The following is a 26,337-nucleotide window of genomic DNA, read 5'->3' on the forward strand; positions in this document are numbered from 1 at the left end:
CGTGACAGGCGCTTAAAATGGGCTCGCTTTTGGTTGGCTGTGACCTTTTTCAGGAGGCAGCTGGCTCCTATGTTTGGCCCTGTTGGTGGCTGGGGCCCCCATGCTCTCTGCGGGTGGAGGGGGCCGGACCCACCCTTCCTCAATGTGCCGGCTCAGCAACTCCGTACACCAGTTGACTAACATGCATGTGATATGGTGTTCATTCACTAATAAGTTCCCTAGACACGCTATAGGCTTTCATTGCTTGTGCTGGGACCAATAATAATAACAGGTTATATTAAGATATCAACTCACAGATTCTTACAGGTCTTTAGACCCTATAAATAGCATCCCACCGCACCACTCATCAGTAGCACTACCTTGCTCATTTCCCACATCCAGTCCTGTCCTCTCTCTACTTGTTCTATTGGTTAGTTGTTGCATGCCCCCCCCCCCCCCCCCATCCAACAAATAAGAAAACGATTTGACTGTTGTAACGCTACTTGTGCTCAAATATCTAGACCCCTATCCCCCTTGTCCGTTCTGTCCCTCTGTCTGTCCCCTAAAGCCTTTTTTCTGTCCGGCTGCATTTTCAATAAACATCTGAATAATTATAAAATAAAAAAATAAGCAGAGGGAACAGTCTGCCTCGGCTTTGGTGTGGTGATGTTGACCATTTTATATTACCATATTTAGATGCCCATGTCCCCTCTGTGGATGATGATTGCTGCATTCCTTGGTTTTCATCTGATGGCGAGACAACGCCAGACTCCTCCTCTGAATCCTCCTCTTCGTAGGAAAATTGACAATCAGGATCATCAATAAGATTGTCCTCTGTCTGTGAAAGATCCTCTATCTCTGAAATATCTTCCTCTGCATCACTACCACAGTTCAAAATCTGTGATAAAGCTTCTATTGATGTAAAACTTCTGGAGCTCATTTTTGGTGTGTTCGTCAAAGAGTTGACACGAGAACAGTAACAAGGACAAGGGAGAGAAAGTTCCTCCTCTACACCCACCTAGGTCTCTGGGTCTGAATGGCTATTCAGAGGCAATCCAAATAAAGTACATCAAAAAGACATGTTTATTTTGGATCTGAACAGTTACTTTTACCACATTAAAGTGTGCGAGTCAAAATGACCCGCAACATCATCTTTGTATGCAAATTCCACTACACCTCACAGTGTTCAGATTTTGCACACTAGTTCATGACCGTAGATGAGGAAAAGTCACGAACTTTCATGAAAAAAAGAAAAGGATAACCAATACTATGACCAACACAAAAACTGAAATGGGTCAAATTGACCCACAAAATAATACAAGGGTTAAACACATACGCTACATCTGTAAGATAGTGAACAAAATAGGACAGTGTGGTCTGTTGGTAAAAGCGCTAAAAGGACTGTGTCCTCGTCTTGTTGTACTTAGGGAATATAAGACGTCTGTCGGTACATACATAAATAAATATATATCCATAAACACACACACATACATACACATGTATATATCAGAAAAATTGCATCCAAACTAATCAGGAGAAGCTTCATCATGCAACAAGACAATGAACCAAAACACACAGCCCACACAACACAGGACTTCATCACAGGAAAAGTGGAAGTTCTTAGACAGGCCAAGTCAATTAACCCAATAAAGCATGCATTTTACCTCGTGAAGAGGAGATTGAATAGAGAAACCCCCAGAAACAAACAAGAACTGAAAGAGCCTGTTGTAAAGGCCTGGAAAAGCATTTCAAATCAAGAATGGTGAAGTCAATGGGTCGCAGGCTTGATGAAGTTGTTGCAAGTAAGGGTTATACCACCAAATATTAAGTTATTAACCTTAAGTGAATTTAATCATGTCTGTTCCAATACCTTTGCTCACTTGAAAAGTCTGTGGGTTCAAATATAGTTGCTCTGTCCTGAGTTGTTTAACACATATAGATGTATTGGATTTAGACGACAACACCCTGGGAAACACCTCTCAAACAAAGGTATATGTCTAAGATTGTCTTGAATGATTTTTCTATCCTATAAAGGAGGAAAAACTGACCACACTTTGTGGTTCATGGAAAGTAGATGTATGAAGAAAGTTGAGCCTAAACGGTCAGACTATGGCTTATGTCTTACTATGACTTTTTTCCTTGCGAAAGTAACGCTCGGGCCTCACTGAATTCATTATTATAACAGATAAAATAATGAAAAACACAATTGATGACTAAATTATGTGACCTATTCGACTGCCCACACTGCTCTTCTCACAAATACTTTTCTATTTGTGCTATTTAAGTCATGTCTTTAGGCCAAGTGACAAAGTTAAAACATCATGTAATTTATAGGGGTTGATTTGGAGAACACCTTGGAATTTCTGCCGGAACAAGCTTATTTGTGGATATTTTTTGCTGAAACTTGCATCGTTGACACAACTGCCATTATATCAGTATCACCACACTAGTGGTACACTTTCAATGCTTAATGACTCCATACGTGTTTTTTATGTCCTAAATGTTAATCATAGAGGTTGTTTGTGGTCGTACTAGAGTGGCTCCAACTACCCGAGACAAATTCTTTGTGTCTTGTAACATACTTGGCCAATAAAGCTATTTCTGATTTAAATAACATATGCGGTCGCATTCACCTCCCTTGCTGTCCCAAGTGAAGTGGCCCATTCACGCACGAATGTAAAATCACCACAAAAGAAGGGAGGAAAAAACGAGAATGTTGTGCTGATGTAGTTTGCTTTGCTTGTGGTTTTTGGTAAAATGTTAATGATTGAGTAGTCCTGTCGTTTTGACATAAGAATGAGCATGAACTATGCTAAGATACAAGGTTATCAGTCCACATTGAATGTATGAATATGGATGAATTTGTTTGAATACTATTACTCACGCCTTCACCAAAAGAGTCACCACGTCTTGAGTAATCTTTAGAAGAATGCACCCATTACGCATTGGGATAGAGTCCAGCTTAATCATTGAAGAAATTTTTTTTTTTGTAACTTTTAGATACTGCAGCCTACTGTAATCTATAAGTACTGTAATACTCAAGATGACATCTTTAAATATTCGCAGATTTTGCAGGACACTGTGTTTAATGCAAATACAAATTTTCAACCATTTATAATGACTATTTCCCAAGATGATGATGTCAAGGTTATCATAGACTAGCTTTGTGGGTGGTCTGAAGTTCAAACATCTATAGCATCAAGTAGAATTAATGGTGTAGTACCAAACTTCATAGTTGCGCACAATAGGTTTATAAGTAGATGCATAACAAGTTTCAGCCAAATCCATCCAGTATACATGTGGACAAAATTGTTGGTACCCCACTGTTAATAAAAGAAAAACCCTCAGTGGTCACATAAATAAACGTGAATTTGACAAACATTATAATAAATAAAAATGTAATGAAAATGAACCAATGAAAATCAAGATATTGCTTTTCAATTGTGGTTCAACAGAACTATTTTAAAAAACTCATGAAACAGGCCTCAACAAAAATAATGGTACCCCTTGAAAATAGAATAATAATTTGACCATAGGGACTGACCCTAACCCTGTGTTCAAACAAGGTATATCCTCTAATTAGTATCACAGGTGTCCAGTGATGCCAGTAACGCATCACCTTATCATGGTGGAGGGGTTTGTGAGTCCCAGTGATCCTAGGAGCTAAGTTGTCTGGGGCTTTATGCCCCTGGCAGGGTCCCCCATGGCAAACAGGTCCTAGGTGAGGGCTAGACTAAAGCACGGCTAAAAGACCCCCTATGACGAATAAAATAAATGGATCTAGGTTTCCCTTGCCCGGACGTGGGTCACTGGAGCCAGGCCTTGAGGTGGGGCTCGAAGGTGAGAGCCTGGTGCCTGGGTCTGTATCCAGGGGGCCCGGCTGGGCACAGCCCGAACGGGTAAATGGTAACTTATATAGCGCTTTAGCTTCAATATCACAGTGCCCAAAGCGCTTTATCAAGCTTCACATTCACCCATTCACACACACATTCATACACCAATGGGCGGCTGCTGCCATGCAAGGCGCTGCCAGACCCACTGGGAACAATTAGGGTTCAGTATCTTGCCCAACGACACTTCAATATGTGGAGCCGGGATTCTAACCAGTGAGCTTTGGTCACTGGACCTCCTGCTATACCAACTGAGCCATAGCCGCCCAACGGGGTTGAGGTCACCGAGGTGGTTAAAAAGCTTCTCGGTGGAAAGGTGCTGGGGGTGAATGAGATTTGGGCGTAGTTCCTAAAGGCTCTGGATGTTGTGGGGCTGTCCTGGTAGACACGCTTCTGCAACACCACGTGGACATCGGGGACAGTGCCTCTGGATTGGCAGACTGGGGTGGGGGTCCCGCTTTTTAAGAACGGGGACCGGAGGGTGTGTTCCAACTACAGGGGGAATCACACTCCTCACCCTCCCTGGTAAGGTCTATTCAGGGGTGCTGGAAAGGAGGGTCCATTGGGAAGCCAACTCAGATTCAGGAGGAGCAGTGTGCTTTTCGTCCTGGCCGTGGAACAGTGGACCAGCTCTTCATCCTCGGCATGGTCCTCGAGGGTGCATGGGAGTTCGCCCAACCAGTCTACATGTGTTTTGTGGATTTGGAGAAGGCATTTGATCCTGTCCGTCGTAGGGTCATGTGGGGGTACTTCGGGAGTATGGGGTACCGAACCCCCTTATACGGGCTGTTTAACCAGTCCCTGTACATCCAGTGTCAGAATTAGGCCCGCATTGCCGGCAGTAAGCCATCGTCACCAATTCTTTTATTTATTTATTTTTTTATTGTCTTGTTCGGCTGTTAGGTCAAGCAGAATGGAGGATCTGTATCCCTTTTATGCCAGAACAGTTTTACTGTGTCACAGTGGAGTTTTTAAGATGATGCTGCGGTTTCTTGAAGTTTATTGACAATCAGAGTCGATCAGTCGAACAGAACAAGGTTTCTAGAGGGCAGAGAGAAACTAAAACAAAAGACAAAGCACTAATTGTAAACAGGATGAGGAAGGTAAATCATTACATATATACAATAATGAAACATTAGATATGAGTGTTGGATGCGGTTGTAGTGCTACACCCTGTGAGGGAAGGACAGGACAAGAAATAGGACGAGAGTGTGAGTGAGGGGATACCCAAGCAATTCGCATATTATTTGTAATTATTTGTCGCAATCAGTGAGTGGCCCCACACCCAGTGAAAGAGTCCCAGGGATGTGTGCCTGCGGACAGATGTGAATTGACACCGTTTAGCATGCACAGACTGACAGAAGTGTCCGTTAATTGCTGTGCCTGCCCCGCGGCGGCTGAGGACCCCACCCAATCAATCGGGGGGTGGGATCGGGCCCAGGCGTCCACCCGAGAGCAGCCCGGTGGACGGGGCACGTCCCACACGGAGAGACCCAGGGCGGTTCGCAGGCCCCACCGAGGCGCCCCAAGAACTGGCCACCCGAAGGAGGCCACAGGGACCCAATGCCACCCCCTCCAGCCGATGATGCATTAAAATCCAGGGGGGCAGGCAGGGCGCCCGGACCGGGAAACAGCACAGACGTGCTGAAACCCCATCCGACACCCACACACACCCTCCAGACCCCAGTCCCCTAGGAACCCCTGGATATGTATATGTACCCAGATGTGACTAGTGTGAAAAATATATACAGTGAGTGGCGGAAGTGTGTGCTAAGTGAGTGATTAAGAGGCATGGCTCCTGCAGGTCGGGCCCATCAGGCAGGACAACCTCCGACGAAGAGGACCGCCCCAGCCAGCACCGCAGCACTGACCGCGGGTTCCCCCCACATTCCCGTAGGTGGAAAACCCACTAACCACCGCCCCCACCAGTAGCCAGAGCGGGGGACCCAAGCGGGTGCCAGCTGTCACTGCCCCAGCCCCGACGGAACATGGGCGAATCACCATCCCACCATCAATGCTCTCCGGGAGGTCATCCCTGTGGTCCACCCCCTCCCGAGATCGGGAAGGAGTGAAGAAAGTCCTGCCTCCACAGACGCCGGAACTGCAAACAGGAATAAGAGAAGATCCCCACTCCATGCATGTGTCCTCTCACCATGCAAATCGGTCTTAAGTGTGAGAAAGAAAGAAAAAAAAGAAAGAGGGAAAAGTAAAATAAATAAATAAAATAAAAAACAAACAAAATTTATTTATTTATTTATAAATACAAATAAAAATAAAACAAACACAAGTACATAAATGAATAAGAAAAAATTAAGAGAATGACAAATAGAATTATAATAAAACAACAAAAACAACTTTGACAACAAAGAATAAAGAAGTCATGAGTTTACTTTTACACTTACAAAATAGTCTTGTGATTGTCAGATGGCACACTACGCAGGCAAATAAATCAAGAGCCGAGATTTAGCATGTTGAGGAAGGGTGACCAGCTATCTACGTATATTTCATTGATTTTTTTGTTCTGCTGATATTTTTTCTAACGCAATATATTCTATGATGATATTGAGCCAGTGATTGATGTTAATAGCTTGTTTTTTTTTCCAGTTTAATAGAATTGTTTTCTTAGCGGTAGCTAGCGCGACGAGTAATGATTGTGAGTACTTATTAGGGAGGTCGATTATGCTTAAGTCGCAAAATAAGCACAATTTTGGGGAAAGTGGAATCCTGAAATTCAAAATATAAGAGAGTTTTGGTGTAAACGAAAACCAAAAGCATTGAATTGGTGTGCTTTCCCAGGTGTCAAACTGGTGGCCCAGGGGCCAGATCCGGCCCGCAACATCATTTTATGTGGCCCGCGAAAGCAAATCATGTGTGTCGACTTCATGTTTCTTGTGAAAATACCAAAATTGGTGTCTTTACTTGTATAATGTTGAGATATTGCAAGCATTTTGTTACCAGTCACCTTTTTGAAATAAATGTAATGATAGTTTAACGTTTTTTATTGGCTTCTGATTTTAAAACGGCGGCACGGTGGATGAGTGGTTGGAGCGTCTGCCTCATCTATCCATCCCTCCGTTTTCTGAGCCGCTTATCCTCAAAAAGGCCGCGGGCGTGCTAGAGCCTATTCCAGCTATCTTCGGGCGAGAGGCGGGGTACACCCTGAACTGGTCGCCAGCCAGTCGCAGGGCACATATAAACAAACAACCATTTGCACTCACATTCACACCTACGGGCAATTTAGTCTTCAATTAACCTAGCATGTTTTTGGGATGTGGGAGGAAACCGGAGTGCCCGGAGAAAACCCACGCAGGCACGGGGAGAACATGCAAACTCCACACAGGTGGGGCCGGGGATTGAACCACGGTCCTCAGAACTGTGGAAAAAAAAAATCTATTTTATTAATTACAACTGTGTTCATCCTGCAGTGACATGTCCAAATGGCTGCTGGGAAAAGTGTCTTTTAAGCTAAAGTGTTATTTAGCTATTAGACACGTTTTACATTAGCACTGATGAAAGTCTTGCTGAGACCCTGTTTTTTAATCCCCTTTTTTTTCACTTTTGCAAATCACCCCCACCCGCTGAAATGTCTGGAATTAAGATGGATGTTGCTTTACCTGTGGATTGATTGTTGAGGCATTTTAGCCCTGACATATTTTATACTCTAGGTGTGTGGAACTTTTATACTGATTCTCCCAGGATAATTAAATGATTGAGCTACACTGCGGTCTGTGTACAGATTACATCCGTCGCTTAATACATTTAACTTTAACATCCGTAAACTAATCAGACAATTGTAGTCGCGTTTCCTAATTAATACAAGATGTACTAGCGGATCACCTCTTGTCACCGGTTACGTGTGCTTCGCGGTTCCGCTGGGACCGTAACCAGGGCCATGACCCGCAGCACCTCAACGAGAAAATACAAAAAGACCAGTGGAACGAATACGACACTGGCTGATCTGATGAGCAAAAATGTTGCTTAAACGTAACAGTAGCAATAGAGGATGTCCACTCCAGAGGTGGGTAGAGTAGCCAAATATTGTACTCAAGTAAGAGTACTGTTACTTGACAATAATGTGACTCAAATAAAATAAAAAGTCGTCCTCCAAAAGAAATATTTTAACAAGAGTAAAATGTAAACAGTGAAATAATTACTCAATCACTGAGTAAATAGCACAAACAAACAAAATAAATAAATAAATAAAGCAAATTGCAATTTACTGCACGGTGTTTTCTCCAGTTATAACTGAGCTGAAATATCCACGTTTGGACAGACAGTGCCAGACAAATACTACAATACATGCAAGCTGTTGTTTTTGTTTGTCTAAATGTAAACAAGAGGAGGGCGCCGTTGCGTTCATTTATAGGAGTACGAAACAGCCTATGACGACGGCGACACCGCCCGCCCAGAGTACTGCGACCTGTTAGGGAGCACTCCTTCGAGTGACGACACCCCCACTGACGACACCGTCGAGTCCCCCTGTAGCCACCTCACCACCACTGAACCGACTTAAAGAACTCGACACCTTTCTCTGCCATCTTGTCCAACCCCTCACGAAGAGCGCTACTGCACCAATGTTGCTGGTGGGATTCATTTGCACGACTGCCCGACAGACGACGTCAACCTGGCCTTGTGGCCGGACAAATCGGCAATTTCTCGGGCACTGTTTGAGACCCTACAACTTAAGCATCCTGACCTTCAATTAATGCTGAAAACCCATTTTCCCATTAATATCGTGCCGCCATCTGCCGTCACTGCAGTGGGGGTGTGCGCCCTGAACCTGCAATGGAACCATTGCTCGTTAACTCACTGCTTCCGAGTAGTCCACAATTTGCCTTATAAAACTTATGTAGGTGCGAATGTACTTTTCCGACTGGCCATTCAAGTTGACACCATAAACAATGTTTTGTGGTTGCGCGCTAATAGTGACTTGTAACCGTGTTGTTCCACCATTAAACCTTAAGTCGGGACAAACCGTCCCCGACGCGAAGTTTTGAGCAAAGACGAAGTTATAGTAAGAGCGTCGACTGTTAACTTCCCCTTTCGACTGGTCCTCCGCGCTAACCAATCAGTAACTGGTCCACATGCATTTTTTCAGCCTTCGCCGTAGTTGAACGACCTGGGTTTGTCGCTGCATGCCACACCCCTCCGAGACGCTTCTCAGACCAACGTGCTGCTAATTCACAACCACACACGAAGCGACATCCACATCCCCAGATCTACTAGGCTTGGCCTCTAGATCTGCTCCGACTTCCACGACTTCAATCTCACGGTCCCCGTGATTGATCACCTCCCACTAGACCGTTCCCCATTACCTAGCTCTGGTGGAGTACAACTCACTGTTCCTTCGCGACACATTGCTATCGTTCCAGTGGGACCTACTGAGTGCGAGGACATCATCAGAGTGGACCCGACTGCAGACCAACTCCTGGTGATCCATATGGTCAGTACAATCCCAACTGCACCCGTAATACTCCTCGGGAACCAACTCGCCAATGCCGGTAACACCGTGTGATAGTTGCCTGCTCCCTTATCCCGATTTCGAAACTCACGTGCAGCAGGTCCTAGCGGATGCTGATGCCCTACGTTCCGATGACGGACGACAGCGTTTAAGGGAAGTGTTTATCAAACACGGCGCTTCATTCGCTAAAGACACACTTGATTGCGACATAACCGATTTGCACATGGTCCGCATTCCGACCCCTCCAAATGCACCGCCCACTTTCATGCGACAATGTAAAATTCCGCTCGCCTTCTACAAGCCACTACAAAGAAACAATTTACACTATGCTAGAAAAAGCCATCATTTGGCGATGCAATAGCACCTACTTGGCACCTCTCTGGCCAACCGGTTCTAAAACTGAACGGGAAATGGCGACACCACCAAATATAGACAGTGAGTGGTGTGAGTGTGGAGAACCGGCCAGAGAGGTGCCAAGTGCTATTGCATAGCCAAATGGCTTTTTCTAGTATAGTGTAAATTGTTTCTTGTATTGGTTTGTAGAAGGCGAGCGGAATTTTATATTGTCGCATGAAAGTGGGCGGCGCATTTGGAGGGGTCGGAATGCAGACCACGTGCAAGTCGCTTAGGCCGTAATCAAGTGAGTCTTTAGCGAATGAAGCGCCGTGTTAGCACTTCCCTCAAACGCTGTCGTTCGTCATCGGAAATTAGGGCGTCCACATGGTCCATTCGGACTCGATGTCCCCCGCCTCCCCCGCAACATGAGCAAAGTTTTGTCGAAGGTGGGAGTTGAAACTCCTTCTGACAGGGGATTCCACCAGAAGTTCCCAGCAGACCTTCACAATACATTTGGGCCTGCCTTGTCGGACCGGCATCTTCCCCCACCATCAGAATCAGAATCATCTTTATTTGCCAAGTACGTCCAAAAAACACACAAGGAATTTATATTTTATCCCACTGGTTTTAAACCACAAAATAATTCTAGGATGGAAAAGTAACATGAAGAGGCGGTCTGTCTTCCCTTTGGCCGCAGAGGGAGGAGAAGGGCGAGGGGGGGGGGGAATACCCCCTTTTCGGATGGGCATAAAGGCTGGAGCCCCTATTGTTGAGAGAGCTTGTCCGACCAACCAACGAAGGTGTCGCTTCCGGCTTATTCTTTTCTCCTAAATTCATCCATCCATCCATTTTCTGAGCCGCTTCTCCTCACTCGGGTCACGGGCGTGATGGAGCCTATCCCAGCTATCTTCGGGCAGGAGGCGGGGTACACCCTGAACTGGTTGCCAGCCAATCGCAGGGCACATATAAACAAACAACCATTTGCACTCACATTCACACCTACGGGCAATTTAGAGTTGTCAATTAACCTACCATGCATGTTTTTGGGATGTGGGAGGAAACCGGAGTGCCCGGAGAAAACCCACGCAGGCACGGGGAGAACATGCAAACTCCACACAGGCGGAACCCTGTGAACCCCGGTCCTCAGAACTGTGAGGCAGACGCTCTAACCAGTCGTTCACCGTGCCGCCTTCTCCTAAATTAATTACTTTTTAATCTAAACCAATAAACGCTACAACCATATCATGCATGTTAGTCAACTGGTGTACGAAGTTGCTGAGCCGGCACATCAAAGCAAATACGCTCTTACAGGGATTCTACTGTACTGTGAAAATGTCTAAATAAGGTGCTATTAAAAATACACTGCACAATAGAGTGACCTCCCAGTCAATTCAACTGGATGTTCAGCAATGCTCTATCGGGCATTGCTTGTTAATCGTAAATGACTCTTTACCTTGAGGTGTACACACACACACGTGTGCGACGGCTGTCAGTGTTCAACATGTCACGTTATGCGTGTTACATGTTACTTGGGTTGTATGAAAAAAAAGTATTTCGGTCCGAAACCTAAAATGCACTTTTGGGCTATTTTCGGCCGAGACATTTCGGTGCATCGCTAAAATTAAGGTTATGTATTGTGCATAAAAACCCGGTGCTGTTGGTTAAATTGACAGTATGTACAGAACCAACATTCAAAGCAGAACATGTAAGACATGGAGACAGATTTACAGATTTAGTTTTTTATTTATTAAAACAACATTACAGCTGACAATGAAAAAGGGACATAAAATTTTTTTCATACTCCGAAATTGCCTACATTCCACTGGCGAAACGGTTGTAGTGTGGCGTCACCTCTTGTTTGAGCAGAGAGGTACTTTTATTTTGCAAACTAAAAGCTGGCTTCCTGCTTCCGGGGCATGATCTGAGAAGTGAGGCGGTGACTCCACACTGCACGCACATACTCTTGGTTCTAGTGATGGGCATTGCAGTTCTTTTGAGTGTACTAAATCATTCGAATCATTTCATGAAAAATATTTGTTTAAAATATTCGTTCACCGAATCGTTCAGTTCTTTTTCACAAAATCATTCATTTAATGATCCATCCCTGAGGTTCACGTCCACTCAACACATTCACCGAAGGACTATGCGTTGTTGTTGTCATGTATTGTAAACTAGGAAAGGTGGGGGGATTATAAAAAAATAAAAAATAATAAAATAAATAAAAAACTTCGGCTAAATGATCACCTACCTATCTCTCTCTCAGGAAACTCTCGAACACCCGGCTTCGGTTGTGACTCGTGAACATGCGTGCAGCGAGCTCAACGACCGACCATCCTTCTGCGTCCCCTGACATCCAGCTAAGCTCTCGCCAGCCGGCGTGACTTTTCTGCATTCCACCGCGGAGACAGCGTCGCTGACACCACCCCCCGCCAGCCGGTCTTCCTGCTCACTCACCTTACTGTTATTGTCATCTGATTAGTGGAAAACGGCCTTGAGAGTCTTGAGAAGCGCTATCGAAGTTTAATGTGTTATTATATTATGAAATAAAAAGCTTTAAGAGACATTAGAGACACAGAGGGAATTATATGTATGTGTACGTAAAAACATTTATCATTAATTTACATTTATTTTAAATATGTGTGCTTGTTATCATGTGCTTGACTGACTCAACGTTAGCCGTTAGCTTGAAGAAACGGCTGCTAGTGAAAGCTATCCCCGCGAAGACGTCAGGACTTGCGGTTAAAATCACTCATGAGTACGTTCACTGCGTAGTACATCATTCCTTGCGCAAACGAATCACTCATCGTACAAGTACATCGCTCCTTAGCGGATCACAAAGAAGTTCCATGAACGAATCACTCATGTTTAACGGATCGCGAATGATAAGTTCCACGAACAAATCACTCTTCAGTTCCTCAGTACACCTGTTCACTGAACGAATCACTCAGTTCATTTAAGTCCCTCCCCTGAATGAATCACTCTTCAGGTCTTCAGTTCCTCAGTACACAAGTTCACTGAACGAATCAATCTTTAGTTCCTCAGTACACCAGTTCACTGAACGAATCACTCAGTTCACTTAAGCCCCTCCCCTGAACAAATCACTCTTCAGTTCTTCAGTTCCTCAGTACACCAGTTCACTGAACGAATCATTGAGTTTACTGAAGCCCCTCCCCTGAACGAATCACTCTTCAGTTCTTCAGTTCCTCAGTACACCAGTTCACTGAACGAATCACTCAGTTTACTGAAGCCCCTCCCCTGAACGAATCACTCTTCAGTTCTTCAGTTCCTCATTACACCAGTTCACTGAACGAATCACTCAGTTCACTTAAGTCCCTCCCCCGCTTGTACGGCACTGCCTGCTCATTGGTCATTCGCCGAAGTGAGTGACAACTCTAGCGAATCGCAAATCACATGGCAGTATGTTTAATGAAGGCCTGCCCCCGCCTTCACGCTGGCTGCTCATTGGTCATTCGCCAAAGATTCAGAAGTGAATGACAGAACACTTTAGCAGTTCTGTGTCCACTCCCAGCTGACTCGCTTGCCTGACGGCGGGTGGCGGCCAAGTAAAGTTCAGTTTGTTCAATAAAAAGATTCGTTCTTCTGAACGAAACGTTCGCGAACGAAACAACACTACTTGGTTCGACTCAACGGCCGACCAAAGTTATTGAGGTATTCACGCTTATTTTCATTCATTAATAAATGGCAGTGTCGTGTTGCGTTATGGACTGTACGTACAGATTTGATACAAATGAGTCAAAGAGCTTTTGCGGCATCCGAAATAAACCTCAAGCTAAACTAAAGCTTACGTGCAGCCATCACGTGACAAGTGGAACCAATACTTACCATTTTTTTGCTTTCGGCACTTTATATAATGGTACAACACTTAACTTCATATTAACTTGATTTGCAATACAATATTGTGATAGGAATCACATTATTCTAATTGAATGATGTTTGACACAAAAGCTACTCCGGACTTTCTTTCACCAACTTTTGCAAATCTGCTCAGTTTTTCCCCCCCCCGGAGCAGCGACCGCGGTCCTTGGCACACGGAGGCGAAGGCAACGCAACAGAGGGAAGCGAGCCGGCATCCAAGTGAAGCTCTGCAAAAGAGCGTACAGATTGGCTTTTCCGTCGATCCACCTCGCGAATCCACGCTCCCTACCCAACAAAATGGACGCGCTTCATCTTCTGATAAAGACCAGTAAAGACTTCGGACGTTCCGCCGCCATGTGCTTTACGGAGACTTGGCTTTGTGAGGCTGTACCCGATGGCGCCGTCATGCTTCCCGGCTTCCATCTTCACCGGGCAGACCGCGACGTGGAATCATTGGGGAAAACAAAAGGCGGCGGGATATGCTTCTATATCAACGAAAACTGGTGTACGGACGTCACGGAGCTCAGCAGACACTGCAGCCCGCATTCAGAGTCGCTGTTTTTGAACTGTAAGCCATTCTACTCACTCATCATTCATTCTCGCCGGTGTCTACATTCCGCCTCAAGCTAACACGAACGCCGCACTGCTAATGCTCGTCGAGCAAGTAAATGAAATTGGAAAAAAAAACACCCGGAGTCACCCCTCATTATTCTCGGGGACTTTCACAAAGCTATACTCAACCACGAACTCCCTAAATACAACCAACACATCGACTGTCCTACCAGGGAAAATAGGAATTTAGACCACTGCTATACTACACTAAATAACACATACCGTGCCAAACCTCGTGCAGCACAGGGCTCGTCTGATCACTGCTTAATTCACTTAATACAGGCAAGAACTTAAATGCGTGAAGCCTACAGTGAAAACAGTGAAAAAGTGGACCAATGAAGCAAAGATAGAACTTCAAAGCTGTTTATCTTTATCCACAGTATCTTTGAAAATTCAGCTGGCAGCCTGGATGAATATGCGGACAAGATGTGTGTGTACCAACAAAGTCATTTCGCACATTCAATAACAACAAGCCGTGGTTCACTGCCAAACTTAAGCAACTTCGCCAAGCTAAGGAAGGCGCATATCAGAGCGAGGGTAGGGCCCTGTATGATCGAGCTAGAAACCAGCTGACTAAAGAAATTAATATTGCAAAGAGAAATTATGCAGCAAAGTTGGAAAAACAGTTTACTACTCTAAATCAGTCTGGCATGCATTACAATCGCTGACCAATTACAAGCGACGATCACCCCAAGCTGAGAACAATAGCACACTAGCCAACGTCTTGAATACCTTCTACTGCAGATTTGAAAAGGACACTTTCACAACCCATACCCACCCAGCCACACCACCGACCACAATCACAACTCTGACGTCTGCGTTAACCATCCACGAACAGGACGTGAGACGCATCTTAAAACAACAAAAGATTAACAAAGCGGCAGACCCAAACCATGTGTCCCCATCCTGCCTCAAAGTCTGCGCGGACCAGCTCGCTCCAGTCTTCACACAGATCTTCAATAGATCTCTGGAAATGTACCATCCTGTTTCAAACGCCCCACCATCATTCCAGTCCCCAAGAAACCAACAATCTTGGGGTCTAAATGAGTACAGGCCTGTCGGCTTGACAGCTGTGGTCATGAAGTCCTTTGAACGTCTTGTGGTGGACCAACTCAAGAGCCTCACAGGTCCCCTGCTGGACCCCTGTAGTTTGCCTACCGAGCGAACAGGTCCGCATATGATGCAGTCAACATGGGACTGCAATTCATCCGAGAACACCTCGACAATGCAGGGACCTACGTGAGAATACTGTTCGTGGACTTCAGCTCAGCCTTCAACACCATCATCCCTGAACTCCTTTCCTCCAAGCTTCTCCAACTCAGTGTCTCGATGGCCATCTCCCAGTGGATTTACAACTTTCTAACGGGCAGGACACACCAGGTGAGGCTGGGGGTGACCACCTCATCCACACGCAGCATCAGCACTGGGGCACCCCAAGGTTGTCGCCTCTCTCCGCTGCTCTTCTCTCTCTACACGAACGACTGCACCTCAATGTACCCGGCTGTCAAACTCCTGAAGTTTGCAGATGACACCACTGTCATCGGCCTCATCACAGACAGTGACGAGTCTGCATATCGACAGGAAGTGGAGCGGCTGGAGCTGTGGTGCGGCTGACACAACCTGGAGCTGAACACGCTCAAGACTGTAGAGATTATCGTGGACTTCAGGAGGCATCCTTTGCCACAGCTGCCCCTCACGCTGTCCAGCTGCCTTGTGTCAACCGTCGAGACCTTCAAGTTCCTGGGAATTACAGTCTCTCAGGACCTGAAATGGGTAATCAACATCAACTCCGTCCTCAAAAAGGCCCAGCAGAGGATGTACTTCCTCCGGCTTCTGAGAAAGCATGGCCTACCACAGGAGCTGCTGAGGCAGTTCTACACAGCGGTCATTGAATCAGTCCTGTGTTTTTACATCACAGTCTGGGTTGGTGCTGCTACAAAAAAGGACAACCTCCGACTGCAACGGACAATCAAAACTGTGAAAAGATTGTCGGTACCCCCTACCCACCCTTGAGGACTTGCACGCTGCCAGAACTAAGACAAGAGCGTGCAAAATCCTCTCTGACCCACCACATCCCCGTCACAAGCTCTTCCAGCTACTTCCCTCAGGTAGGCGCTACCGATCAATGCAAACTAGAACTAGCAGACATTCCAACAGCTTCTTCCCTCTTGCAATCAACTTCTTAAACAGATAACCTATCATTCCATTGCAAGACGCTGGCAATTTTGTTGTCTTGAGTTTGTTGTCACATTTCTGTCAGGCCAATTATACATACTCGTGCACTCACTGTAGTAGTCTCGCCACGCTGCACTATTTGCATATCTGTTGTTGACCAATACTGGCTACTCATGCTAGAGTCGCATCTGCCCCACTAGCACACGAACTGAGGAGGATCTGCAACATTTCCACAATCGACATTGTCCCAGATTATCGCGGTACTAGTCACTTTAAACTGCATACACTCCTTGAAGTCTCGGCGCCCTTTGCACAATGGTCATTGCACCGGACTATTGCTATATTATTCATTCAAACTGCTCTAAGTGCTAGAGGTCTCTGCATCTTTTTGCACAATTATCAAAAATAAAAATAAAAAAATATAATAATAATTGTACCGGCATTACCAAATAACTAGTAACCCTTTATTGCTGAGTGACTGTTTTTCTCAATGTCTTTATGTCTCAAAAGTGTTCTCTGTCAATTGACTGTTTGTTGGCGTACTAGAGCGGCTTCAACTACCGGAGACAAAGTCCTTGTGTGTTTTTGGACATACTTGGCAAATAAAGATGATTCTGATTTAAGGCAAATCTGGGTGCTGCTGTTGTACAGAAGGTTTGCTGGATATCTTTGCTTGGCATCAGCTGGCCCAAATTTGCATACTGCAATAAAAAGCCACAAAAACGAGGTTTCTCAGCCAATATTATATAGGAACGGATGGTGCTCTTGCCTTCAATGTAATGCACATTCGCAAAAATTATGTTCGAACGAAAAGCTTGGCTTTTTAACTTGCATTAGTTATCATCCAAGCATTTTCCGTACCGCTTATCCTCACTCGGGTCGCAGGCGTGCTGGAGCCTATCCCATCTATATTTGAGCAAGAGACAAGGTACACCCTGAACTGTCACTAGCCAATCACAGGGCGCATAAACAAACAAACAACCATTCGCACTCACATTCACACCTCCGGGCAATTTAGAGTCTTCAATTAACCTACCATGCATGTTTTGGGGATGTGGGAGGAAACCAGAGTACTGGTAGAAAACCCACGCAGGCACGGGGAGAACAAGCAAACTCCACACAGGCGAGGCCGGATTTGAATCCTCAGAACTGTGAGGTAGATGTGCTAACCAGTCGTCCACCGTGCCGCTATTAGTTATCATAATACATCTTAATGCAATTACTGATTATCTTTGTTTCTTCTGCATTGCAAATAAGTTGGCTCCACACTTTGTATTTTGTAATACTTTATTTATTGTTCATATTATTTATACTTTATTCATTCATTCATTTTCCGTAACACTTATCCTCTCTAGGGTCGCGGGCGTGCTGGAGCCTATCCCAGCTATCGTTGGGCGAGAGGCAGGGTACACCCTGAACTGGTCGCCAGCCAACCGCAGGGCGCACAGAAAGAAACGACCATTCACGCTTACATTCACACCTACGGGCAATTTATAGTTTTCAATTAACCTACCGTGCATGTTTTTGGGATGTGGGAGGAAACCGGCGTACCCTGAGAAATCCCACGGGGAGAACGTGCAAACTCCACACAGGCGAGGCCAGATTAGAACCCGGGTCCTCAGAACTGTGATGCAGATGTGCTAACCAGTCATCTACCGTGTACACTTTATTATTATTATTGGTAAAAGATTATACCTTGTACTGTATTCATTTGTTTATTCCATCCTCTTTTGCTGATTTGTTTTAAACTTAAGATGTTGCCGTGGCCCAATGGTTAAGATCATCACCTACCACCGTGGGGGACCTGGGTTCAAGACCCTGACTGGACCATCTGTCAACATCATCCGGACTCACGGCTGTGGTGACCTTGAGCAAGACACTGATACACCGAAATGCTCCCCGGGCGCTTCAGCTGCCCCCTGCTCCAGTGTGTTCCACTAACGTGTATGTGTTCACTGTGATGGGTTAAATGCAGAGAACTGAATTCATGCATGTTCATGACAATAAAAGGTGATTCTTCTTGCTTTGTTATATATGTCAAAGTGTATAGGCTTATATGGAAAAATAAATGTTAAATAGATTTTTTTAAATTTGAAATTCTCCCATCCATTCAACAGACAAAAGGACCAAAAATGGGTTCCGCTGAGTACCGGTATCGATTCCCAGGTACCGGGAATAGGTACTGTACCGTTATAAATAGTGAAAGGTACCCATCCGTAATCAAGACACACTACAACTAACTTTGGGTAACATGAATACACTTGAACGGTGATGATTAATGTCCTGATTACAGCAAAAATTCATAATAGCGCAATGCATGCTGGGAACCAAAGTTGATGCGAGAAGTATACTCAAGCTCTGAAATTAAAAGCAACAAACAGATTTTTTTTCTTCACAAGAATCTTTGACACTTTGTTTAACGTGCCTGAGGAGTTACTAAAATGTCTCCCCCAAAAACATGGATATACAGTATATAACGCCGTTAATAGTGTTGCAAATGCATATGGTGGGTTGGAAAAGTGGCAGGACAGGGGAGACGCACAACAGGACTCCTTTAACTAAGGAGAGTGAAGTGCCCTATCCTGCAAAGTGAGTAGGCCACATAATTTGGGGGTTTTGAATGAAGTGCAGGGCAAACATTTTGAGTGAGTTGATTTGTGTGAAAAAATGCACAAAATAAGTTCTTGCACTAAATGTTGGTTTGCTGTTCAGCAGTTCTGTATCATCTTTGAATGGTCATTTTTATGTAATAGAGCCCTTTGTGTTGGAAAAAATAATCCCAGTAGGTGGTTATTTTTTGATCGCTTCAAGCCCTTTGTTGTTCAAGAGTGGATCTGGTCAACACATTATGATTTGAGCATGACATATATTAAGATACATTGGTTCAATAAAAAAACATTCACATATTTTGATCATATTTAAAAAGGCATTGTTGTCATACATCTGGTTAGGAACTGTGGTCCCCTACATCATTTGAGTTGCCCATCCCTGTTCTAGCATATGCCTCCACATCTGCATATGTTTGAGCCGCCATAATATATCCAGCTAAAGATGGAGTTTGCAGTTTAAAAAAGAACAAACACTTTTTGTCAGTATGACCTGACAGAAGAATGTTATTAAACAAACTTCTGAGAAATCATACCTTTCTAGGCCCATTTTCTGTCTGTCATTTAATCTTAATTAGCACTCCGTGTCAATAGCCAACCAGAGACTGTAGAGACAGATGCCTTGATCAAGGGGTGTTGTCAATCATTTGCACATGTACACGCAGCCTCGCAGGGACAAGCAGCAGCCTCTCGCAAAAGGAGACTGTTATAGTTTCTTGGCTGGATTCCAGTGGCGTGCAAAGTTGCAGGGAGGTGGGGGGAGGGGGGGTAATGGCCCCCGGCATTCACTTGGGAGGGACCATCGAAATGGGTCTGGGTGGACATCCCATAAAGTTTGATCCTCATTCCCCTCATCCTCATATTTTGGGTTGTAGGCATACTGTAGTTTGCTAGCCAACTGCACAATGTAGTGGTACAAATACAGTAGGCCTTGTAACTAAGTAACTTGCAATTGCATTGTATAGCCACTGCTGGAATGAAGGCGCTCAGTACTTATATAGTGGCGCAGGGCTGACACATGCCAAAAAGTTTAGAGTTTTCACCCATTTTCTCATTTGGATGAGAAAATGGGGTCAGATGAGAATCTCCATCATATCCTTGTCCACTTCCTGTGGAGTGCTTGTGGCTGGGAGGTGTTGCTGTGAGTGGGTCTGGGACTGGACAGGGATCCTTCGCTCCAGGGTGCTGGTATGAAACACTGGCCCATCTATATGTGACATAAATAAGAACGTGAAAACTCGTAAAATAAAATCCATCGACAACCCCAATTCCAATGAAGTTGGGATGTTGTGTTAAACATAAATAAAAATAGCATACCATGATTTGCAAATCATGTTCAACCTATATTTAATTGAATACAATACCTTATTGTTTTTAGCAAATAATCATTAAATTTGAATTTTATGGCTGCAACACGTTCCAAAAAAGCTGGGACAGGTGGCAAAAAAGACTGAGAAAGTTGAGGAATGCTCATCAAACACCCATTTGGAACATCCCACAGGTGAACATGCTAATTGGGAACAGATGGGTGCCATGATTGGGTATAAAAAGAGCTTCCCTGAATTGCTTAGTCATTCACAAGCAAAGATGGGGCGAGGTTCACCTCTTTGTGAAGAAAATAGTCGAACAGTTTAAGGACAATGTTCCTTAACGTACAATTGCAAGGAACTTAGGGATTTCATCATCTGCGGTCCATAATATCATCAAAAGGTTCAGAGAATCTGGAGAAATCACTGTATGTAAACAGCAAGGCCAAAAACCAACATTGAATGCCCGTGACCTTTGATCCCTCAGGCGGCACTGCATCAAATACCGACATCAATGTGTAAAGGATATCACCACATGGGCTCAGGAACACTTCAGAAAACCAATTTAGTAAATACAGTACGGCGCTGGAGCCGTAAGTGCAACTTGAAACTCTACTATCCAAAGCAAAAGCCATTTATCAACAACACCCTGGGCCCGAGCTCATTAAAGATGGACTGATGCAAAGTGGAGAAGTCTTCTGTGGTCCAACGAGTACACATTTCAAATTGTTTTTGGAAATTGTGGACGTCGTGTCATCCGAGCCAGAGGAAAAGAACCATCCAGACTGTTATGGACGCAAAGTTCAAAAGCCAGCATCTGTGATGGTATGGTGCTGTGTTAGTGCCAATGGCATGGGTAACTTACACATCTGTGAAGGCACCATTAATGCTGAAAGGTACATACAGGTTTTGGAGAAACATATGCTCCCATCCAAGCAACGTCTTTTTCATGGACGCCCCTGCTTATTTCAGCAAGACAATGCCAAACCACATTCTGCATGTGTTACAACAGCATGGCTTCGTAGTAAAAGAGTGCGGGTACTTGACTGGCCTGCCTGCAGTCCAGACCTGTCTCCCATTGAAAATGTGTGGTGCATTATGAAGCGTAAAATACGACAACGGCGACCCCGGACTGTTGAACAGCTGAAGCTGTACATCAAGCAAGAATGGGAAATAACTCCACCTACAAAGCTTCAATAATTAGTGTCCTCAGTTCCCAAACGATTATTGAATGTTGTTAAAAGAAAAGGTGATGTAACACAGTGGTAAACATGACCCTGTCCCAGCTTTAGTTAATGATTATTTGCTAAAAAAAAATTAAGTTTATCAGTTTGAACATTAAATATCTTGTCTTTGTAGTGTATTCAATTAAATATAGGTTGAACATGATTTGCAAATTGTATTCTGTTTTTATTTATGTTTAACACAACGTCCCAACTTCATTGGAATTGGGGTTGTACATATACATTCATGACACCTGCTCAATAGCAGCACAGAGTTTTTATATCCATATCATTGGTGCCCAAACCATGGCCCGCCGGCCATTTGCGGCCTTCCGTCCATTTTTTTGTGGCTTGCGGCATGTACTTGCGACCGTAATTTTACCGGCCTCGATATATCGTCATGTGCCGCATGCAGCTGTTTTACCTCGACTCTTCTCCAAAGAGACTGGGTGACAAGAGGATTCACTCTGTGAAACAGTCACAGCATCTCAAATTTATAAATAAAACGGATTCAGGCTCTGTTCACAAAAAAATGACTTAAACCAATATTAAACATTTGGCACAGAAGCTTAAAATGTAATTAATGCCTTAGCATGCAATATACTGCGAATCAAATTTCCACTTGGTTAAGAAAAAGTGCCAAGTAGCAACATTAATAACAACACAAGTAGATCAAGGAACCTATTTTGATTCAAGATTTGTACTTCTTTTCAAAAGTCTGCAGCCTTTTTTTAAACGCTGCTTTGTCAACATGTTCAATGGCTGCATCTCTTACAATAGTGAGTACGCTATACTGTATACGGTATAATGTGAGCATACGTGCACCATATACTCTGTCACTTTGCATTTGCATTGTTGGGCAAAGGCTTCCATAATTGCAAGCTGACAGGAAATGTCCCACCGTGTGTTTTGTTCCCAGCAGAAGAAATTGGGTGGGATGGTTGTGTTTAAAATGTTTTTTTTTTCACTTTGAGGTTTTAAGGTGTGGGTCCAATTCTAAATTTTCCCACATTGTCGCGGTGGTGTTGGAAATAGAGATCCTTTCCCAAAAAAATTTTATATCATGAAAACATTTATTCATTTGTATAATTCCATTCAAAAAGTTAAACCTCCATAGATTATAGATTCAGGGCCCACAATTTAAACAATTTCAAGTATTTATTTGTTTATTTTTACATAATTTGGGCTTCCATCTTATAAAACGCACAAAATCAGGAATTAAAAAAATTTGAATACTGTGAAGAAATCCTCATTTACTTCTCAGTTTTAGTAGAAAAAATAAAGAAATTAGGGTCACATTGAATCAATCAAAATATGGTACTTTCAAAATGATATGTTAAACTTCAATACTTTGTTTGGAATCCTTTTGCTTTAATTACTGCCTCGATGCGCCGTGGCATTGAGGCAATCAGCCTGTGGCATTACCTGGGAGTTATGGAAGCCCAGATTTCCTTGATGTTTGGTGTCAGTTCTTCTTTGTTTGTGGGTCTGGTGCCCCTCATTTTTTAGATCCGGCAAACTGGCTGGCCAGTCAAGCACTGTTGATGGCATGGGCATCAAACCATGTTTTGGTGCTTCTGGCGGTATGGGGAGGAGCCCGGTCATGCTGGAAGATGAAATCTGCATCTCCATACAGATCCTCAGCAGAACGAATCATGAAGTCCTGTAAAACATTCTGGTAGACTGTTGTGGTGACATTGGATTTAAGAAAGCAGTTTACCAACACCTGCACTGGACATTGCACCCCAAATCATGACTGACTGTGGATATTTCACACTGGACCGCAAGCAGTTTGGGTTCTGTTCTTCACCCGTCTTCCTCCAAAGCCTTGGACCTTGATTCCCAAATGAAAGCCACACTTTACTTTCCTCGGAAAAGAGGACCTTGGACCACTGGCAAACAGTCCAGTCCTTCTTCTCATTGGCCCAGTTGAGACGCTTCCTATGTTGGCTCAGGCTCAGAAGTGGCTTGACCCGAGGAACCCAACAGTTGTAGCCCATCTCCCGGATGCGACTAAATGTGACGGTTTTTGAAGCTGCGACTCCCGACTCATTCCACTCTTTCTGGATCTCTGCTAGATGTTTTAATCTTCTTTGTTTGATAATCCGCTGAAGCCCATGGTCATCTCTTTTGCTGGTGCATCTTCTCCTGGGACATTTTGTCCTTCCACTAGACTTTGAAACATTGATATGTTTGGACACAGCACTCTGTGAACAGCCAGCCTCCTTCGCTATGAACTTTTGTGGCTTACCTGTCCTATGGAGGGTATCAATGATGGTCTTCTGGCCAGTTTTCAAGTCTGCATTCTTGCCCATATTGAACCCAGTTGAGACAATTGAACCAAACTGAAGCAATTTAATGACACCTGGGGAAACCTGTGCAGGTGGCCTGGCCTGTGCTTTGAGTTTAGTAGATGATTAGTGTGTGACACTCAGTTTAAAACATTTATGGCCTGCAAAATTTGGGCTGATTTCTTCACAGTATTCTAATTTTTTTTATTCCTGATTTCGCAGGTTTTATGAGCTGGAAACTCAAATTATGTAAAAATAAACAAATACTTGCAATTGTTTAAATTGTGGGCCCTGAATCTATAATTATGAATCCTTAACTTTTTGAATGGAATTGTAGAAATAAATAAACTTTTCCATGATATAAATTATTTTTGGACTGTGCAGCTACCGGCTTACCGTCAGAAAACATAGCTTCATGTACGCGAGCGCCCGCATTTCAAAATGCACAGACACGCACACGGCCAATCAGACAGAGGGTCCCCACCCTTCACTATCTCTGATTGGTTTAGAGACCACGATGGGTTTCATGTGTGTGCTTTCAAGTTGCAGAAATATTTTCTTTTTACTCAAAATTACTACGCACCCTCTGTTTTTTTTTTTTTTTTTGCTGCACCATTCAGAAATTTGGGCGCATATGTGGCTGAATTAGTCGCACTCTAGAGTCCTGCCTCGTCAAAAATGTTAAATATGAAACCAACTCATACGCAGGATTTCCAGCAACTCGAGTACGAATCGATAGCTCTAGATGCAGATTGATCGTACTTTATGCGTACCTGCTAATTTTTGTACGTCTCAAACGCGGGACGTACGTCAAACGAGATCACTGCAAATTCAAATTATGTTAATCAAGTTCAGTTTTTTAATGCAATTATTCATCCATCCATCCATCCATCCATTTTCCGAGCCGCTTCTCCTCACCAGGGTCGCGAGCATGCTGGAGCCTATCCCAGCTATCATCGGGCAGGAGGCGGGGTACACCCTGAATTGGTTTCCAGCCAATCGCAGGGCACATACAAACAAACAACCATTCGCACTCACATGCACACCTACGAGCAATTTAGAGTTGTCAATTAACCTAGCATGCATGTTTTTGGGATGTGGGAGGAAACCCGGAGACAACCCACGCAGGCCCGGGGAGAACATGCAAAGAGAACTGTGAGGCAGACGCTCTAACCAGTCTCCACCGTGCCGCTTGCAATTATTCAAGTTTAGCCAATTAAAATATAAATTATTCAATTTCAGTTTCTGGTGGCATATATTTCAGCACATAGTTTGTAGATGTTTTCTATCTACTATACATACATATCAGTCAAACCACAAGTTGTCTCTGATTACATATAAAATATAAACATGATTCTCAGTTTGTAATCTTACCAGCTACACGTTCTGGGATGTAAACGGGACTGGGGCTGGACAATCGACTTGGCACCATCATGTTCTGAAGGGCTGGGGTGCCAGGCTTACTGGTGTCCTGACTCTGATTCTTGTCCGTCTGCGTGCAGCTATCCCTGCTGCCTGTCTTTGAGTGAACTGCTGTAATTTGTGTGGGAGGAAATACTGGGGAGGGAGATGATGTGATAGATTCTGTTCTGAGAGAGTCTGTGCGAAATTCTGGACCAAGCAGAACCCCTGAAGGAGAAGAAAAATTCACCATGATTGCTTTTAAGACTAACTACAACGATCACCATTATACTCCAATCACACTGTTTGTGAAAGTATGCACATTAACTAACTCTTACCTAGGCTCCCTTTCCAACTGCTATCTTTGCGTTCTTCAGTGACAGCTGAGCTATTGACTCCAATGCCATGAGAGAGTAGCCCTAAACTTCCAGGACCAGTGTTTGAGATGGACATAAGAGACTTGGAGGGCCTCATTGTAGATGGCACATCTAACTTGATTGGCTCCTTCTTGGAGCGCTGGTGGAGTACCTTGATCATAGCATCTTTCTCTATGATCTGGGCATGGAGATTCTTTATCCTTAATAAAAAGAAGAATCAGAATCGATTTAAAAAACATATTACACTGAATTAGGGCAGTGTGAGGTGAGGTAAACCTTGGGCAGATCATGTGTCAGTCGCAGGGCTGATACATAAACACTGAGGGGAATGTTAAGGCCTTTTGACACTGTACATATCAGAGCGCAGCAAACCATCAACAAACATTAATTGTGTATGTGCTGCGACCATAGGTGGAATGGCCATCGAGCACACGGTCATTTGCCTGGCGGGCCAGTGTCTCTTGGGCCAAAGCAACACATATTCTCCCCCCCCCCCCCCCCCCCATTTTTTTCCAAAAGACCAACCCACAGCCTGGAGGAGGCGGCCCACTGGTCCATCTATAATACAGAAAGTAAACTGAACCAATCAGGATATAGAACCCCAATTCCAATGAAGTTGGGACGTTGTGTTAAACATAAATGAAAACAGAATACAATGATTTGCAAATCATGTTCGACCTATATTTAATTGAATACACTACAAAGACAAGATATTTAATGTTCAAACTGATAAAGTTTATTGTTTTTAGCAAATAATCATTAACTTAGAATTTTATGGCTGCAAGACGTTCCAAAAAAGCTGG

The 26,337-nt window shown here is 44.1% G+C and overlaps 1 protein-coding gene and 1 long non-coding RNA gene across 11 annotated transcripts in view; one reads left to right on the forward strand and one right to left on the reverse strand.

The window, feature by feature from the left end:
* Positions 1–1,389: 1,389 nt before the first annotated feature.
* amot (angiomotin) overlaps positions 1,390–26,337 on the reverse strand; it is a 162,280-nt gene continuing 137,332 nt past the window's right edge. For 7 of the 10 annotated variants that reach the window (XM_061750816.1, XM_061750819.1, XM_061750821.1 and 4 more), the window contains 3 exons: positions 25,496–25,734; positions 25,131–25,385; positions 18,227–20,142 (listed from right to left, as the gene is read on the reverse strand). In XM_061750816.1, coding sequence (XP_061606800.1) covers positions 20,009–20,142; positions 25,131–25,385; positions 25,496–25,734 — 628 coding nt within the window. In that variant the 3' untranslated portion in view covers positions 18,227–20,008. Of the gene's footprint in view, positions 6,035–18,226; positions 20,143–25,130; positions 25,386–25,495; positions 25,735–26,337 lie in introns of those variants that run through there. The other 3 variants (XM_061750823.1, XR_009785044.1, XR_009785043.1) reach the window with 3 other exon arrangements.
* LOC133466805 (uncharacterized) lies at positions 16,122–18,349 on the forward strand. Its single transcript, XR_009785046.1, has 2 exons — positions 16,122–16,262; positions 18,084–18,349. It is a non-coding gene; the product is annotated as an uncharacterized LOC133466805 (long non-coding RNA).

Source organism: Phyllopteryx taeniolatus, chromosome 17 (assembly GCF_024500385.1).
Source record: "Phyllopteryx taeniolatus isolate TA_2022b chromosome 17, UOR_Ptae_1.2, whole genome shotgun sequence".
NCBI lineage: Eukaryota > Metazoa > Chordata > Actinopteri > Syngnathiformes > Syngnathidae > Phyllopteryx > Phyllopteryx taeniolatus.